We start from the raw sequence: 19,759 nt of genomic DNA on the forward strand, positions 1-19,759 counted from the left end.
ACTGGCCAAATTGACTTATCTTTGGCCAATGGAGTCCTGTAAAGCTGGCTTTGTGTGATTTTGAATTGACCCAATTAGTTTTGGGGTATTTCTTTGCTTCCTGGAAAGGTGTTCCAGGCCCAACTTTGTACTTACTGGGTCTGAGATCCCAAACCACCCATTTCTCTAGGAAATGCCATTTCCTAAATGGTATTTAGATATTAATATATGAGTACCTATAATGGTGAGACATTACCTCTAAGAAACACATATGAAAAATTTTAATTCACATTTAACATCAAAGGGGCTTCCCTCATGATTTGTTTCTTTTATTGTGGTTTATTGTGGTGCTGGGGACCAAACCAAAGGTCTTGTGCATGCTGGGCAAGCACACTCTACCGCTTACCTACATCCCCGGTCCATCCATCTATTTTTTCTATTTGTGTTTCTTTCCTCACAGAGTTTCTACCAACATAAATACATTTATTATTTCTTCTGTCTATAGTTTCAAAATTACTTTGCCAATAGTATTACTAGCAATACACTTGTAATGTTTGACTGTTTTGCTTGCTAGGTTCTTTATGTTCTCCAAATATTTACCACAAAAACGGAAAGTCAGAGTGCAAGTTGAGCATCCCTAATCTGAAAAATCCAAAACCTCCAAAATCCGAAACTTTTTGAGTGCAAATATGATATCACAAGTGGAAAATTATACACTTGACTTCATGTGAGAGGCTGCAGTCAAAATACAGGTACACTAGAAATAGTACATAAAATTACCTTCAGGCTATGTGTATAAGGTATATATAAAACAAATGAATTTCATGGTTAGACCTGCATCCCATCCTCAAAATATTTCATTATGTATTTGAAAATATTCCAAAAATTAAAAAAATTAGATATTCAAAGTACTTCTGGTCCCAAACATTTAAGAAAGAGGATACATACCCTGAATAGGTCTAAACAACTTTGACCTTTGTGATCTTTGTAAAGCTTTAAGTTATAATCATTTTTAAACTGATGAAATCCCTGTTTTAAGTGACATGCTTTCTATTCTTTAATGTTCAGTCTTCTGTCTTTAGTGATACAGATAAAACAGAATAGCTGAAAATATATATCCTAAGACTAGCAAGGCAACACAAACTTAAGTGGATAGGTTCAACTCATGATTATCTGAGCACCACACTGGCCAACATCCACTAAGGTTCTTTTCCCATCAACCTTGAATGGATGATGCCATATAAGCATCACCCTAGAATATGTGTTCAATGCACTGTAGCCAAAACCACTCAAACACAAAAAAGCAAGTAGCTTAGCCTGCAGCAAATCTCTATGCAAACATTCGAAATACTTCCATGACTAAAGAAAACAAACAGCATAAGCAATTATGACTACAAGCACATCTCTGATTCATCACCTTAGTCATCTGTTAATAGGAAAAAATATGGGCAAATCTGGGGCTACTTTTACTCTGGAAAAGGATAAAATAAAAGCTAAAGAATGTAGTTTCCCATTTGATCAACATGTATTAGTTTACTGCACGCTCTTTGCTCTGCAGTGGTTTGTCCCATTTCCAAAGGCAGCTATAGTTTAATTTTCTTTAGACATATAGCTGTCTATTCTGATGACAATTCGGAGACTTTATATTTTATTTACTTGCTGGGTTTCAGTAGAAATAAATTACAGTTTTAAAGAACTAGCAGTTTGGATACTGCTTTTTTTAAAACTATTTTTTATTAGCATACATTAATAATACAAGGGGGGTGTCACTGTGATAATTCCTTAGATGTGCACAGTGTACTTTGAACAAATTTACCCCCTCTATTACATTTCCTTATTTCTCCTCCCTTCTGCCTTTTTCATTATGGGTCTCATTATTTATATACATATATATAGGTATTTCTCTGTGAGAATTAAAATTCATAAAGCTTCGCTTTATAAATCCGCAGTACTAACATGGACAGATTAAAAACAACACTGAAAGCAAAAACCATCAGGATGGCACAGAAAGTCATACTGGAATTTATAATAAATATGTCCCTATATTCTGATCTAGGTTTGGGAAAAGCTCTCAACTGGGAGATTTTTACACAACTGTAAAGAAAGATCTTCCTGACATCAGCTCTTAAAGTACACAATTAGAATAAGAGCAGTTGTCAAAAAACTACCATTTATTTTAAAATAAATTAATATTTTATTTCCAATTTGTCTTCTCTCTTAATTCTAGTTACACACTGCTGCCCTCTGCAGCATCTTCAATTCTTGCACGTTGCTTTCCAACCCAGTCGCTTGCACAAACCTGACCTAGTTTCTGTCTCTCCAGTTTTTGTGACTATTAAGGCTACGTGTATGTAGAGAAGGAGAGGGAGGGCTCTTTCAAAAGAAAGGAAAGATCTAGAGAGCAAGATGTCACAGTTCAAAATAGACCATCTGAGAGGACGGCCTTTTTATGAGTCCAACAGATCCCAATCCTCCATGGAAGGTTTCTTCCTGACATTTATATAGTCTTTGTGTTTCAGGTCTGTTTTCTTCTTAAATTGAAATAAAATTATATACATATAGTGAAGAAGGGGGAAGAGGAAAAGGGGTTAACAGTAAAAAGGGTAATCACTGAAAACATTTGGCCTCCATTTCAAGACTCAGGTTTGTGCATCTGTCTAGAACTCGTACCCAATGTGTTACTACAAACATACACAAATGAATACTTTTTCTTAACATGAATGGTAGCATTCACACCAGCCTATCATTCAAAACTATAGCTTGACACTTCAAGGGAAGTGGTGAGTCAGAAAGGCTATTTGAAGTATCACTTAGTCAAAGCTTATACTTGCTCCAGTTTTGTCTTCAACACCACATAGAATTGTGAAAACTAAAAGAATATCTGTATTTTTTTTTTAAGGGCTGGGGGCGTGGCTCAAGTGGTAAAGAGCCTGCCTCTATCTCGTTCCCTGTTACAGATTAACCAATTAACTTAATTAAGAACAGATTTTAACAAATAGATTTTAAATAAATCAACCTCTTCTCTAATAGTTTCTGCCATACTCTAATTAGCTTTCTTTTGCGAGTAAGGCAAGGTTCTCAAAACTGAGCAGACATAGGTATCACCTGCAAAGCTTGTTGAAACAGATTGCTGTTTCCCCTCGCCCCCTGCACTTGATTTTCTGGATTCAGGTGGCCTGGGTCGGGGCTTAAGAATTTGCATTTCCGATAAATTCCTAGATTATGCTGATGCTGCGGATTCCAGGAGCTAGTTTAAGAAGGCACACGCGTATACTCCCCTGGGAAGCTCAGGGACTGCTAGATAGCACCCACTGCAAAAGAATTATCTGAAGCTACCTGCTCCGAGCCGGAACTGAGGTTAGAAGTACCTACACCCTGAGTCCGGCGCAACCTAACTACGCCACTTCCTCCTATTAGGCCCCGCTTACTACATTTCCTTAACTTCAAGGCGGATGGCTTGGAGGGCGTCAGGAATCACGTGAATCGAGCGACGTTCGCGAGAGTTCGTATATCTCGCGAGACTTCATTTGCCTTGTCTTTTCCTCCTTCCTGCGCCCGGCTTTCCTCCCTTCCCCCCTCATCGTCGACCGAGTTATTCCTTTTTAGACCGAGTCGCCTTGTTGCTGTCGCGGAGATTTTTTCCTACTGTTGCTGCCCTTCTCTGCCACCGCTCTTTTGCCCCGACCCCTTCCCGCCGCCCCACCCCCAACCCCACACAAGGTAAGAAACACCGGGAGGGAGGGCGAGGCCTCGCCGGGCCTCGGTGTCTCCGGCGTTGAAGCGGAGGCCCGAGGCCCAGGAGCCAGCCTCCAGCAGAGGTCTGGGCGCGGGCAGTGGGATTAGGAGTTCCTGAGCCTCTCCCACCCAGAATTGTGCCGGGAGCGGCCCGTCCTACGGGCCGTGGCAGCGAAGGCGGCCAAGGTGGGGAACCCGTCGGGTGGGGCTGGGGCGCCGCGCGCTCCCGGGAGAGCCTCGGTGAGGATGCGGGGACCCAGCGGACCCCTTGCAGCCCGGTGTTTGAGTTTCCAGGTCTGAAACGATCCACAACATCATGGCGGGCTTTGGGGTGTAGGGTCCCTGGGAGGAGAGCCCATGCTTGCGTGAGTCCTTTGGAGTCTCCAGATCCCAGGCTTTCGGTGGACGAGAATTTAAGAACGAGAAGATCCTAGGAGGCCCCGTGTGTTTGCTTCCAAATCCATCAAGAAAGGGTTAACTCGTGTCTCAATTTCAGGAAAATGAGTGAGCTGGAATACCTACACGTGAGAGTGTTTGTGGTGTTTAAGAAAATGCATCTGCAACTGTGTAGTGAACTGGGTGAAAGATTTTGGCTCTGGAAAAGAACTTCTAACATAGACTTTTTAGTTGAGTAGTTCACGTAGGGCGAGCAATTTGTGTAAAGGAAAATTTTTATCTGAATTAATAAGTGTTTTTCATGCTTAAAATGTTCTTCCACGGATTTGACTCTTCTAACAAGTAGTTTCGTGTTTTGGTTTTTTTTTTTTTTTTTTAATAAAAGGCTTACCCTTGATTATTGAGCCACGCATTGCCTTTCCTGTAATAGGAATTAGAAGAAAATACATTTTTTTCTCTCTTAACTCATGCTTTTTTTTTTTTTTTAAATACGGAATTTCTGTGACATGCTTGTAATCTTCAGAATCTGCTGCCTTGAAATTTGTGGTTTAGCTTAGTCTGAAGTAAGTAAAAATAGTGAATGAAGTAAGAGTAAAAATAATGGTGGTTAATTCATTCGTAATGTTGAGTTAGGAGCAAACTGTTTTATTCAAGCTGGCTAGGAAAATATTTGTATGGTTTGATATTTGATCCAGTTTTCAAAGTCTTACCTTTTCATTTTCCCCAGATGTCAGAGGATCTAGCAAAGCAGCTGGCCAGCTACAAAGCTCAGCTCCAGCAAGTAGAAGCTGCACTATCTGGAAATGGAGAAAATGAAGATTTGCTAAAATTGAAGAAAGATTTACAAGTAAGTGTGGGTGGACTTTGTTGTAAGTAACATTGCTTGAAAAGATTAGTTCTGTGTTTCTAAAATTTGTTTAGAGTCCATAGGTAACTCAAAGCACTCTTGGAAGAGGGTCTCCTCACCCTATACATGAATATGGACAGAGGCATTGAGTCTTCTAGAGAACTAGGGGTGGTTCCTCAATTTGCATACATCCAAATGAATGAAATGGTTCTCAGTTATGTAAATTTTGTGTGTGCTCATAGGGTTTGAAAAAATGATTTTGAAAGTCAGACTTTCAAGAGAAGAAACTTTGCAATGGAATGTGCTTTTATTGAAACTTAGTTCAAACGGTAACTAAGATTAAAGAGTATAACCTAATCGAGATTCTTTGACGGTGAAATACGGCCTTTTTGTTTATGAAAGCTAGTGGGTTACACCTTAGATTAAAAACACATCTTAAAAATATTTAAAGAGATATACATATGTTCTTTATAAAAGTATTTGCACTTATGAGTAGATTTTAACAGTGTAGTTATTGACTCTTGTTGAATTGTGGTGAAAAGGAGATCTTAATTTATTTGTAATGGGAGAGTTCAGTAAGTATGAAACTTTTCAAATCCTACACTGGGTTTTGAAGACAAACATAAAGCCATGATAATATCTCTTGTTTCTCAGGACACCAGGTTAAGAAAAATACCATATATAATTTGTAAATACCATATATAAGTTTTTATCTTAACGTCTTAAAATTTTGAACCTGAATTTTAAGTTTTCAGAATGTTTTGATTAGATGATCTTACTGTACTAAATCTATATTCTACCTAACCAGTTGTCCCTTTATTATCCTGTTGCCCATTAAAACTATTACATTTTAGGGATTTTTACATTTGCAAACAAGTGAAACATCTGAAAGGGTTTCCAGTTTTATTAAAATGAGTTGGGTATTTTCAAATTCAGATTCTAGATTTAGAATAAAAGTTTCAATAGTGTGTTACTTTTTAAAACACAAACTATCTGGAATAATTTCACTTTGAACAGGACCATTTTTCAATCTGTAGAAGCCAGGCCTGTGGATTTTAGGGTACCAGTCAGTAAGACAAAGATGTTTAGGGAACAATTTCTTGCATTCCCAGGACCTTCTATAAAAAATAACTTGGGTTTTTTTTTTTTTTTTGCCCCTTGTTCATTCATTTGATAGGTTCACATGTTCTTTGAATGTGCTTTGAAGATGAGGTGGCAAAGTCAAACTAGCCTCTTGTGTACTTATAGTACAAGGTTTTTTCTTGCCTCAGAGAGAGGATCCATCTACTTTTACTAACTTAGAAGCATTCCTTTTTTTTCTTTGAAGAAAACATGTGCCAATGTTTTATACTATATATTGCTTCCTGAGCAGTGGAAGGAGAGGTACATGTGGAACTAGTAGAGGGAGTTGGGAATAGTGTTCAAAACAGCATTATTAGCAAGTTTAAAAAAAAATTTGTAGAATAAATTATCTTTAGGCTATGATCATAACTGTCTTAATATGACATGATTTATAGTGGGAAGTACTGAATGAAGAAATCATTGCGATAGGTAATGTAGTAAGAAGTTAAAAGACTTAGGGTACATTAATAATGACCAGGGAGTCTTTTATCTATAAAATATCCTCTTTTCTATAAACATTTAGGATTTTTCCCCAGTACTGGGGCCTGAACTCAGGGCCTTGTACCTGTAGGCGCTTCACCACACGAGCCATGGCCATAACCATTCAGAGCAGTGCTGGCCGATAGGACTTTGGTGACAATGTGTATGTTCTGCATCTGCTGTTCAGTGTCGTAACTGCTGGCCCCATGTGTGGGTTAACTATTTGAAATTGAGTGAGTGAGGAGCTAGATTGTTGGTGTTACTCAGGAACATGTGACTGCATACTAGATTGTACAGATTTAGAAACTTAAGTGCTGATACCTCACATAGTGGTAACACACAATGTGTTGCCTGACCAGTCTTGACCAGTTTCTTTCTCTTATTCCATTGTGAGGAAAAAAGTTTGATTTTTGGTTTTGAACTGAAAGCTACTCAAAGATGGAAAGCATCCTTTTTTTTTTTTTTTTAAAGTAAAAGTCATAGCAAAGTTTATTAGGAAAGGAGTACACTTTGAATAAACTGGAGCAGGTTGTCTCTTAGAATGAGAACAACCAAAAACATCTTGTAAAATTCTGTTTGGTAAAATTAGTTTTTGAATATTTGCTTCTTGTACTTAGTAATTGTCTCCACAGAGAGTAATTACACTTCTGTTTTACTGTGGAGCCCTCTCCCTTTTTCTTTTTCTTATTTGCTCTTTGGGATGTATGTATCTTATGCCACTAGTGTTTAATTCTGCCCTTACATTTGATGACGTCTTCTCAGATTGTTAAGTGTGTGGCTTCTTTTCATTTTTTGGATCGTCATATGGTTTCTAATTTCTTGTGTTCCTCCTTTGGAAACATATTACTATCCTGGTTATTAATTTGTTTGCCCTTTGATTTACGACAAAATTCTCTGAATTTTTTTCAGTGACTTCTAATTTTCCCGTAAGATTTCTAGTATTATTTCTTTTATGTATTACTTTTCATATAGAATAATGTTACTCAGCAGGCAGCATATCAGTCTACTGAAGTTCTAACTGCCTTTTTTTTTTTTTTAACTTGAAAGAAAAATTGGGTATAGTAAAAATCCAGGCCAGCTAGCTGATTAGTTCCCCAGGCAGTCTATGATACGCACAAAAATAGTCAATTTATTAGACTGTTTTGCTGAATAAACTGGTTTTAAAGGAGGCAGGGGTCAAGTCACTTGTCTCATATATTACAGTGGCTCTCTGCATCCCCGAAACGCCTTCCTTCAGTAAGCAGAGTGCTTGAGTGCACCCCCTTTGACCTGCTGATATGTAGATCACAACACCTGATGCTTCCTGGAATTGCCGATTACTATAACTGCTGCCCATCTGTCAATGAAGGAGCAGTTTCAGAGCTCAGACTTGGGGGAGGAAAAGTAATTAATGGTATGTACCTTCAAGAACCCCCTCATACATACAATAGTTTTTCTAATAATTTGGTCCATGTGCACATGTGAAGAAAAAGAAAAATTTAGAAGGTTCTTCATAAATTGTTGGGAGGGGTGCATAAAAACCATGGCAAAGTTACAGGACATTAGAGTTAAATGCTCTGGATTTTGTTTTTTATAGAAAAGGTCAATCAGCACAGGGCTCTGACAATTCTTTAAATATGCACAACTTTTCAGTACCCTTTTCGTTGATGAAAATGCTTCTTTACAAATATAGTGGGAAAATGTTCGTCTTAAAAAAAAAGAGTTCTAAATCTGAGACCTACAAATACAGAATTCATGCTTGTGCCTTAGGAGGTCCAGTGATCACTAGAAGGGATCCCTGGGTGGATGTGGAAGTATTCAATGATGAGGATTTTGTAGGCTCTTTGAGTCAGGCTAGTTTATTACATTCCTGGCTATCAAGATGGTTAACTTAAAACTGGATAATTTAACTCTCATTTTTGTATACTATATTATTTGAAACCCCTTTGCTTTATTTGCGAAGGACTATCTAATTAAAAGATATTTGAGGGCTGTGGCGATATAACTTGGTAGTAGAACACTTGCATGCACAAAGCCCTTTTATTAATTTACTAATTAAATCATGTTCTACCTCAAGGGACTATGAAAAAAATCATTTGCTACTTGGCAAATAATAAAACTTAAGCAGTATTACTCTACTGAAAAAAAAATTGTTTTTGACAGTACTAGGGTTTTAAATCAGTGACTTGGTGCTTGCTAGGCAAGTATTCTACCACTTGAGCAATTCCTCCAGCCCTTTTGCTTTGCTTTAGGTTATTTTTCAGAGAGGGTCTCAAAGTGTTCCACGGCCAGCCTCTGACTGTGATCCTCCTGATCGCTGCTTCCCATGCAACACAGCTGCTGTACTGAATTTTTAACTTATATGAATCTTTCAGTTTTTTATTCATAAAAAACTGACCTTTCTCCAAGTGCTTAATTTTCTTTTGTTTTTATTTTTATTTTTTTGTTAAAGGCCCAAATATTAGTTTTTCAGAAAAAGCCAGGAAGATTTAGAATCTTTAAAACAGGGTTAATATTTAACTTTCTTGGTTACTTAACCAGAATAATTGTTATGAAACCTCAGTTGGAGCCACAAGAAACTGAGTTTAATTTTTGCCAATATTTCTCCCCAAACATACAGTGATGTTTTAAATACAGTAGTGTGGGAGAACAGATCTGAGAATTCTTAAAAATAAATCAGATAAGGTGATTTAAAGTATGGATCTTAAGTAGAGTAACAATACAGCAGATAGGTAGCAGAATCTGTTAATTTCTGCCATTTCTCAAGTTTTTTAACCACCCCCCCACACACCTTTAAGTGGAACCAATAAATGTTATGCCTGAAGTAGAAAAAACACCTGCCACACAGGCATTGCCTCTGTGTGTGTTACTTTTATTTTTTTCTTTTAAATGTAGCTGTGTTAATGTGCTTAATAAATATTAAGGTATAGAATATTTTAAATACAACTTGTTAATTTGGTGGGGTTTATAATAAAAGACTAGGAAGACTACTGATTTGTTTTATATGTGCCATCAGTATTTTAGCAGAAATATGTATAAGTAGGAACATGTGTTTACTTAATATGGCTACTTGAAGTGTTCTGGGGACTTGGGAAACTGTTTTTTGACTAGATAATATTACTACTAAGTAATGCCCTATAAAACATTACAGTTGCATGAAATAACACGTGACAATAAGATTAAAAGGGATCTTGACTCAATTCAAAGCATCATACTTTATTTCTCATCTTTAGAGTGATCTATATTCAGCTAAAATAGGCACTTACAAGTAATGCAAGGTATAAGCCTAAGTCTTTTATTTTTATTAGTTGTGGTTAAGTTGAAGGTATCTATAGAAGCTCAAATCATAGATCCACTGCTTACTAATATAAAATGCTTTATCTTAGTTTCTACATGTGGACAATCACTGTATCCTCTTTTACAAACTACACATAAATACCTATAGGGTACTTAATAAGTGCTAGAGTTCTTAATAAAATACATGTAGAGTACATAATAAGTGTGAGAATTATCAAAAACTAAAAGAAAGACTGGGATATCGCTCAGTGATAGAGTGCTTGCCTATCATGCAAGGTCCTGGGATCAATCCCCAGTGCCAGGGCAAAACAAAAAAGTGAAAGAACGCAGTTGACAATGTGAATTATAAAAAATATTACTGTTTTTGCTCTTTTTTAGGAAGTTATAGAACTAACCAAAGACCTTCTGTCAACTCAACCTTCAGAAACTCTTGCAAGTTCAGACAGTTTTGCCTCTACTCAGCCCACTCATTCATGGAAAGTAGGAGACAAGTGTATGGCAATCTGGAGTGAAGATGGACAGTAAGTGTAGAAAACTAACTATAACATGCAATAATAAAATACAATGGTAAGATGTTTTCATTCAGTTTGAACTACCCTATTTTAATCTTTCTGTACAAGCAATGTGATTTCTAGAGCCAGTTTAAATTTTGGATGTTTGCCATTAGTACAGTTTAGTTTTAGCTTTAGATTAAGTTTGGAGGAGAATGGCTTGGATACCAGAGGAAGGAAAGATGAATAGGTGTTTTATAAAATAATCTAAATTCTTTTCTCCTCAGATTAAAAGTTGAGTGATTATCTCATTTCTGTGAAATGTATTCACTGAAATCATTCCTTTATGGAACAGGTTTTCTCAAAGAGATTAAATAAAGCATACCGAGTAGATTATATGAAGGAGACTTTCCTGGCAATATTTTGATTGGGACTTTTTTGATAGCAGATGCATAACTCAAACCACTCTTGTATTATTTTGGCCAAAGGGGCCATTTAATTGAGGAAGTTTCATTTTAAACTCATGAAATAATAGAATCACTGAAGTATAAGTCTTATAGGCTGAGTACTAAATCTTTACTCACCTGCTTACAGCCATGATATCTTTACAGGTGTTATGAAGCGGAGATTGAGGAGATAGATGAAGAAAATGGCACCGCTGCAATCACCTTTGCTGGTTATGGCAATGCTGAAGTGACTCCACTGTTGAACCTCAAGCCTGTGGAAGAAGGAAGGAAGGCAAAGGAGGACAGTGGCAACAAACCCATGTCAAAGTAAGTGACTGATCATAGCATTCTAGGTGTTCCCTGTATGGGTACTTGATGTAGTCTGCAAAAGGAATCTGTACAGGCTGTATTGAGGTGAGAAGGTTATAATACCATATGAAGATTAGTGACAGAGGGTCAGTATTGTCTGTCTATGTATGCCTAGGTAAAGTGAAGATGCTTTGGTTCCTCCTTGGTATTCTATAAATTACAAGTTCTATGTACCAAGAACATCTTACTACATTTTTATGTAGTGGTCTACACCACAGTGGAGACCAACCTGGGCTTTGTTCTTACTGAGTTTATGTCCAAAGAAGAGAACAAATAATCAAAGAAGTGCTTTAGGACTGGATATGTAGCTCATTGGTATAGTGCTTCCCTGTCATGTTCAGAGTCCTGGGTTTAATCTCCAGCACTGGGGAGGAGGGAAAAAAAGTATAGAAGTTATGAAAGGATATAACAGGTACTTTAAGGGAACAAAGAAGAGGTACCGAAACTGTACTGATAGGGCAGTTTCCTAGAGAAACTGACATCTAAACTGAGATTTGAAAAGTGGAGTTGTAAGTAAACTAGAAGGCAGGTTATGACATATATAGTACAACAGTTTAATGCTTGTTTTTGTCTGCACAGAAAAGAAATGATTGCCCAGCAGCGTGAATATAAAAAGAAGAAAGCTTTGAAAAAAGCACAGAGAATAAAAGAACTTGAGCAGGAAAGAGAGGATCAGAAGGTGAAATGGCAGCAATTCAACAACAGAGCTTATTCTAAAAATAAAAAAGGCCAGGTTGGTAAATCTTTTCTGGGAAAATATAACTGTCATTAAAATGACTTGAAAATGGAAAAGGAGATGCACAGATTTTCAAAACTATGTGGTTAACTAGCTCTTGACTTAGAATCCTTGTCAGGTCTTAATTTGGCTTATTTAAAATACCTCTTTTAGCTACTCTCTAATAAAAATACTACAAATGATAGTTTGCAAAATTTGAAACATTATTGCAAAGAATTGCAAAATTTGAAACATTTGGTACCTTACATACCATTTAGAGGCAGTGTGTTAATGTGCTTTTATGCTGGGCATCACTGGTAGGTTTTATTTAAAGGCGCCTTCATGTTTCCTTAATTTACTTTTTTTTTCCTAAGGGTGTTGGGCAGAAGGTAACTATACCATTAATATATGTTCAGAGTAAGGATAACGTGGCATTCATCCATATCTTGATTTTTTTATTGCTATCAAGATAGCTCCTCCACTGGACATGGCTTATGAGAAGTAGTGCTTTCTTTTCATAAACTTGTTTATGATTAACAAAGGGCAGGGGACTATACCAGGTACTTTATACCAGGTCCCATCCTAAATTAATACAACCCATTCTAGTCATGCCAAAATGGGAGAACACATGCCTTATATTGGGATTTGAGACTGCAAAGCTACAATTTTGAGGCAACTGAAGGCAAGCTTAATGAGTGCCAGTAGTACAGAGTGATGTCCCCACAGCTTATAGGTTAGAGTGAGTGGCACCAGAAGAGGGGTATTTTTGACACTAGGCAAACAAGCAGTGTGCTTTCCTTTTTTAAAAAAAACTTGAAACTGGAATATATTTTAACATTACTTAAAATTTGAAATTTACATTTTCTCCCTCACTAATTAGGAATGGTCTTGTTTTCTTTCCCCTAGGTAAAGAGGAGTATTTTTGCTTCACCTGAAAGTGTAACCGGCAAAGTGGGAGTAGGAACTTGTGGAATTGCTGATAAACCCATGACGCAATATCAAGATACCTCTAAATACAATGTCAGGCATTTGATGCCTCAGTAATCAGAAAAACTGTTGGATTTCGTCTCTGCAGGGCTTTACATTTACCTTTTTATCCTTATATTTTTCTAAAGGTAAATTATTTGTTAGATGAGTAAGGAGGATACCATTGTCATTGTTTGACTTCAATAGAATGAAACTTGAAGAAATTGCATTTGATAACTGCTATTCATTTAACTTTTCATTACTACTACCACAGTACCTTCAGACTTTGTTGAATAAGAAAACTTTTCTAGATGGATGCTGCTTAAATCAGCACTTAGATGAATTATTGATCTTCCTAATAGACCCCCAGTTAACTGATGGAATATACATTTTTAAGTTATAACTTGGAGTTTTCAGAAGCTTTGAACTTGACACATACTCTAGCATTTCATTGGAACATGAAGGCAAACACCAAGCTTGCTAAATAGATTTTTTCCATTTTTTTTTTTTATCTTCAAGGTTTAAACCTAATAAGCCTAAATACAGGCTAATATGTAAATGGCAAAAGTTGAGGCTTGTTTGGCCACCTCTGCAATTGATCCAGCTCTTTTCTTTTTATTCATTGCGTTTTAGTTTTATCTAAGAAACCATCAGCTCCCTTTCTAACGTGTTTTTTGTTTGGTGTTTTGTGGTTTGTGTTTTGTTTTTGTGTTTTTCCTTTTGTTGATTTTTCACTTAAGGTAGTGGTACCATTTTTTTGAAAGTGTAATGTTTATATGGGAAAACAAAAAGCTGATGTATAGCCCTGTATACAGTGTAGATACTATTTTTGTAAAAAAAGAAAAAAAGGCTAAATTAATGAACAAGAGTACTGAATATTTCATCATTAAAAACTTGTATTTCTTGTGCATTAATCTGACCATAATTTCCCTGTATATTATGTTTATGTAGCTGAGTTTGTAATTTTTATTAACTAGATCAAGTTGCCAGCATTTGTTGGTGTGAGTATCACAGTTATCCCAAGTTGAGTTTAAGCCAAATACATGCATATAGAAAGGTCTTCCTGTTAATGGAAGATGATGACTTTTAGGATGTGTGTTAATTTCAGTTTTGTATGTTTAACTTTTATTAAATAAAGTGTTTTAAAAAATCTCCAGGGTGTGTTAACAAAAGGGCGAAGTCTATAGCTGCCAGCTTTATAATGAATAATCCTCACACTTGCATATAGAATTGCTGTGGAAGAGGATATTGAGTATGTGAGAAAGATTCCAATAAATCCTTAAGTATTTCTTCCATTAGGCCTAACCATTGGGACCTTAAAGGATCAGTTTTACTTTAAGGGCTTATGCTGTGTGTAGGGGTGTTGTACATTTTTTATTTTACATTTTCTTGTTTGTTTTTTGGTAAATCAAAAGTTTTAGAAAGACAGTGATAAGTAGACTATTTTTTCCCTTCCCTCTTCACACACCCTCTTCCCAGCCCAGGAGGTCACAGTTTTTCCTTGTAAACATGTAAGACAAAAAACACAAATGAGAATAGAAAATGGGCTACTTGGACTAGGGATGTAGCAGTGCCAGAGTACTTGCCTAGCATGTACAAGGTCCTGGGTTCAATCCTCAGGTGTGTGTGTGTGTGAAGGGGGGTCTACTTAAGGCCTGAAAACTTGTAAGTAAAATGTTTTAAATGTACTAATTACACTAATATTTCTCTTGTTACCATTGTAACATACTTTGGTCTTTTTGAGACAGGGTTTCACTATGTATGTAACCCAGGCTGGCCTTGAACTTGAAACGATGAGAGCCTCCTGCTTTGGCCTTGCAAGTGCTGGGATAACAGGTGTGCACCATCATGCCCAGCTTTTTTAACAAACATTACTTTGACAACCCTGGAGTTTGAACTCAGGATCTCACACTTGCTAAGTAGGTGCTCTCACGCTTTAGCCACTCCACCAGCCCAACAAACATCTTAAGAGAATACTAATAACCAATAGTAGCCTTGAAGGACTGCAAGAGAATCTTTTGAAGGAACATAGCAAGAAATTTGGTATAACTGACTCCAGAAAATGGTTTTTGTTGAGATTACCTTGGAATAGTAGTTTACCTGGTGTTTGTTTAGGCAGGACTGTTATAACCAAGACCATTCCTCCTTTGACCAATGGCTTTTTCGCTTTTTTTTAGTGTTGACTGGAATTTAAACTCTTGAACTCAGGGCCTCATGATTGCTCAGCAGGTGCATGACCACTTGAGCCATGCTCCCAGTGGGCCTTCCTTTTTGTATGTATACTGGGAAAGCTTTGTAGTAAAAGAAAAAGAATGAAAAAGATCACACTATAACAAACCTTTGTTTTGAAAACTGGAGATGCAGAGCCCTTGTGTCAAAGATCTACTTACATGTGGCTCTTTGGAAAATACTAATCCTGGTCAGGGTGTCTCTGGATTAAACTGAAAGTTAGGACTCTTGGGGAGATGACTACCTGTCAGTTTGATGTTGAAGTTGAAAAGATGCTTAATGAGAAGCATGGTAGCAGTAGGAACCTGGCCCTTACAAAGTTTTATAAGATTTATTATAGATTCTCCTATGTCAAAGAAGAGACTTAGGGCTGGGAAATGGCTTAAGTGGTAGAGTGCCTGTCTTGTACACTCATAAGGCCTCAAGTCCAAATCCCAGTACTGCCAACATCATAATGTGACTTGAAACTAAAACTGGCAGACTAAAAGTTTGATTTGTAATTCCTAAGTAGGAATGGTTGCATGTATCTTCTCAAAGCTTGATGTTTGACTTCGTTATTGACTATTTGAAAGAACGAACAGTTCTAACTTCTAAAAATTATTGGCCAAAAATTTAAATTTTAATAGTAATCACAGATACATACTGGAAGAGTAAGGACTCAGAACTAGATTGCTCTTTGAATCCTGGCTCCCCATTTATTAGCTATTGTGTATAATTCCTCTGCCTCATTTTCTCAGCTGAAGAATAGAAATTAACTGTTTCCTCAAGGTTTTAAGGATTGAGTTATATTTGTGAAGAGAGTATCAAGCATATGGTAAGCACTAGAGGACCGTTTGCCATTTACTAAATAGTGTCTGATCTTTTCTCCTTAATTTGAATAGCAGTTCACATTATAATAGGTAATATGTACTGCTTATGTTTGAAGCCCCCAATTATAACTATTACTGAAATAATTGCCAAATTATCAAAGAAGATATATTAAGAAACCAACCACTAGTGGCTCACCACTATAATCCTAGCTACTCAGGAGGCAGAGATCAGGAGGATCGTGGTTTGAAGCCAGCCCAGGCAAATAGTTTGTGAGACCTATTTAAAAAAAAAAAAAAAAAAAAAACCCATCACAAAAAAGGGCTGGTGGAGTGAGTGGCTGAAGATGTAGGCCCTGAGTTCAAATTCCAGTACCACCAAAAAAAAACCCTAAGTAAATTCTAATAAATTTTTAATTTTCATACTAGGGTGTATTTCTTAATGGGAAATAGGTGAAGGTTATATAAAAAATTACCCCTATTGCTTAATTTTTTTTTTTTTTTTAGGAGGCATGGCCTCATGCTTGCTAAGCAGGTGCTCTTACCCATAAGCCATTCTGCCGTCCCCCTAATGCTTACTTAAAGAGGAATCCCTGGGTCTGGGTTCTGTCCCACCAGACTTAGACAGGCTAAGTAAGGTATGTCTTTGACAAACACCATAGGGGATTCATACATCCTTAGCTGAGAATCATTGCATTGGGTTAAATGTAAAAGTTTGATTTTTTTACATGAAGATAAATTATCTTTAGTGGCAGTTTTATTAACATCAACACAAAAATGCATCAGTTGAATTATTCAACGTTTTTTGTTTTGTTTAAACTCTTGTTTTTGTTACAAGGTGTGTGTGTGTGTGTCTGAATTTCCAGCATGAAGTGGGTTTACTGCTGAGTGTTGCTTTGAAAATAGCAAAGGGTATCATGAGTAACATGAAAATTGATTTTGTGTGTGATGTGTGCATGCATGTCTGTAGATTGTAATTTTATAATTAGACCCTTTATAAGGTGAAAAATGCCAGTTATAAATCCAGCCAAAAATATATTTAAAACTTTGATTTGGCTGTTAGCCTAACCTGTGTATCAATTAAGATACAAAAGAAGGAAGAAAGTCTATTTAAACCAGTAAGTTTTTACCTGTGTTAAAAATTCTTAGAGGGTTCAAGAAATACTTGCCGAATTGTATTATTAGTATTATACTATGAAGCAATCAATATAAATAGTAATTTACAAATTCGACAGTAAATGTAAACATTCTTTATATCTAGGGTTTTTGAGTTGCAAGCTAAACTGAATTTTTACTGCAGTGGAGAGGAAGAGCAGAGCAGGCAAAAATAACAGGTAATTCCATAGTTTAAACAAAAAAACCTCAAGTAATTGATTTTCTTTATCCTATTTTTTTTAAAGCATATACGGTAGACACTTGGTATCCATGGGTATGTGGATCCAAGGAGCCTGCTGTTGAGGAGAAACGGTGAATGCTCAGGATGCCTAGAGTTCAGTGCTGCACTGCAGATGCTGGATTCATTTTCCCAGAATACTTATCCAACTTACCCAACTTCCATTATGGACCTGTCGCCTTTCAACAGATCTAAAATTTTCACTTTATCGCTTAAAACACAATGTGCCCTTTTCAGTTTGGAAAGACTACCATAAATTTTTACCTTGCTTTTTGGGCATCGTTTCTTTTTGTGAGGCAGATTTTCACAAAATTAAGTTCAGGGAACCAGATCACGCAGCAATTTAAACAGCTGACAATAATGCAGGATTGAGAGCTGCTCCATATCAGCTAAGCTGCAATGTGCATAGGAATTTAAAATTTCCTTTTTGAAATTTTTAAATCTCTTCACTGCATTTGGTCAAAACTGCATGTAATTTGCAAATTCAGTGAGCTTTATTTGTAATATACCTATTTGTATAGCTATATTCTTAAGAGGTTCGGAAACTATTATAGACATTCTAAGAATTTGTTTTGGCTTTGCCAAAAATAACTAGCAAAAGATGCAAGATGTTTCATTTCTGTGAGGTCTTTAGTTGTCTTTTCAGCTTATGTATTAAGGTGGTTCTTTTGAGGCCTTGAATGGGATAAGGCAGTTCTGAGAATTAACAGATCTGTAGTAATCGTTAACTTGGACTAACTGAAAATACCAAATTTTAGGTATTTATTTATCTTTTAGTTCCTGTGCCGTAGTTTACTTGTACTATGCACCCTATCAGTTCAGTTTGGTCTACCCAGTGTAGACTGAGGAAAGGTTGGCTTTTTGTTTTAAGAGCTACTCTCAACTTGGGACTCAAACTCATGGTTATTATTTTGCTGGCTCAATTTCCCTTTCTTGATGAAACTGATACCCTTTTGTTTTTTTCCCCTTTCAAGCCCTGTATTTACTTTAGCAAGATGCAGTGTGAATTTCTGACCCGAGAAACAAAGAATTCAGGCTTGGAGGAAACACTTCACTCCATATCCCGGGAACACTAGAATTGAAGCCCAAGATCTGCAGCTAGGCTAGTCTTTAATAGATCGTAATTGTCCAATTGTTCATTGCTCAGAAGTAGCAGGAAGGAGGAGTAAGTATATCCCTTTGGTTCTTTGTTTGTTCCTCCAAAAGTGCTGTCAGGTTTAGCTGACCTAGCTTTCAGATTAAGTGTGATGAAACACTTTAGAAACAACTGACCTCTTAAATTTATATTTTAATATAGATCTTAGAAATATCTTATGGCTTTTGTTATATTTTTACAGTGCTATTCTGTGCTCTGGTGTGAACATCTAAAAATATCCTAACCACTGCCCAACCAATAAACATGTTTAATCATTCCCCATGACAAAGCCTACAGAATTGAGGGAATAGAAAAAAATTCCAAAATTACAGTGTTAGTTGGCAGTATTTTAAAAGCATTTAAAAAAATATTTAAAGCTTTTTTCAAATTAAAATTCTGAAGAAAGGTAAAACAACCAAGTGCAATTATCAGCCAGTACATGTCTTTTGAACGAATCAGGGCTGTGTACAATACTTGCCAAGCTTGTGAAGGCTCTCAGGGTCTGAAGCTGAAGGTGTGGCTCCAGTGATAGAGCACTTGCTTAGCAAGCACAAAGCCCGGAGTTCAAACCCCAGTACTGTCATTAAACGGGGGGTGGGGGGTGTGGGGAAGAGGGGAAGCATTTTTCAGTTGCAGTGGTTCATATCTGTAATCCCAGCTACTTAAGAGATGGAAATTGGGAAGATTGTGGTTCAACGGCAGCCTGGGCAAAAAGTTAGCAATACCTCCATTTCAGTAAAGCCTGGCATGGTGGCATGTGTCTGAACCTAGCTACGAGGGAGGTGATACATAAAGCAAAAACATCCTTCCTTAAGAAACAAGTAAAAAAGGGCTAAAGGGTATGGCTCAAGTGGTAGTGATGGTTTAGCAAGCACAAGACCCTGAGTTTAAACCCAAGTACTGCCAAGAAACAAACAAAAAAAAGATGTCCATAAGAAAACCAGTTCTCCTATTAGAGCTGGGCCAAGAAGATGGCAGGCTTTTTTTTTCTTGGCAGAGTTAGCACTGAATAATAACTAGGACACATAATTATCATGCAGTGGATATTATCAGTGTATGATGTGCTTAGCCTCAGGTTAGGCCTTTAAGAAAGATCAGATAATCACTAAAACTAATAGTACATTTATCTTATAAAACCCTGATTTAAAAATATATAGGAATATCCAAATGTGAGCCAAGTGTGGTGAGGTAGCTTGTAATCCCAGCTTCTTGGGAGGCATGGGCAGATGGACTGCTTGAGCTCATAATGAGTCCCGGGAACCTAGTGAACACCTATCTAAAAAACAAAGCAAACAAAAAAAATTACCAAGTATTACCTGCCATGGAATTTTGTTAATATGAACCTACATCCAAGAAGTAGTCTTTTTTTTTTTT

The 19,759-nt window shown here is 36.8% G+C and overlaps 1 protein-coding gene across 2 annotated transcripts; it reads left to right on the forward strand.

The window, feature by feature from the left end:
* Positions 1–3,503: 3,503 nt before the first annotated feature.
* Positions 3,504–13,974, forward strand: Smndc1 (survival motor neuron domain containing 1). Of its 2 annotated transcripts, none has more exons than XM_020183110.2 (6): positions 3,504–3,699; positions 4,838–4,957; positions 10,214–10,356; positions 10,938–11,099; positions 11,721–11,874; positions 12,763–13,974. In XM_020183110.2, exons 2-6 carry the CDS (start codon positions 4,838–4,840, stop codon positions 12,898–12,900), a joined length of 717 nt encoding a protein of 238 aa, XP_020038699.1. In that variant the 5' UTR covers positions 3,504–3,699; the 3' UTR covers positions 12,901–13,974. The 2 variants fall into 2 exon arrangements, with proteins under 2 accessions (XP_020038699.1, XP_073934438.1); XM_074078337.1 differs by lacking the exon at positions 3,504–3,699 and adding an exon at positions 7,763–7,952 and having other exon boundaries at positions 4,487–4,957.
* The last annotated feature ends 5,785 nt before the right edge of the window (positions 13,975–19,759 follow it).

Source organism: Castor canadensis, chromosome 7 (genome assembly GCF_047511655.1).
Source record: "Castor canadensis chromosome 7, mCasCan1.hap1v2, whole genome shotgun sequence".
In the NCBI taxonomy this organism is placed as follows: domain Eukaryota; kingdom Metazoa; phylum Chordata; class Mammalia; order Rodentia; family Castoridae; genus Castor; species Castor canadensis.

Bases quoted from the DNA above. Each gene is read 5' to 3' on its own strand.
- Smndc1 (XM_020183110.2), top strand. From the start codon at position 4,838: ATGTCAGAGGATCTAGCAAAGCAGCTGGCCAGCTACAAAGCTCAGCTC. The intron at 11,100-11,720 runs GTAAGTGACTGA...TTGTCTGCACAG, and splicing joins GGCAACAAACCCATGTCAAA to AAAAGAAATGATTGCCCAGC. The intron at 11,875-12,762 runs GTTGGTAAATCT...TCTTTCCCCTAG, and splicing joins CTAAAAATAAAAAAGGCCAG to GTAAAGAGGAGTATTTTTGC.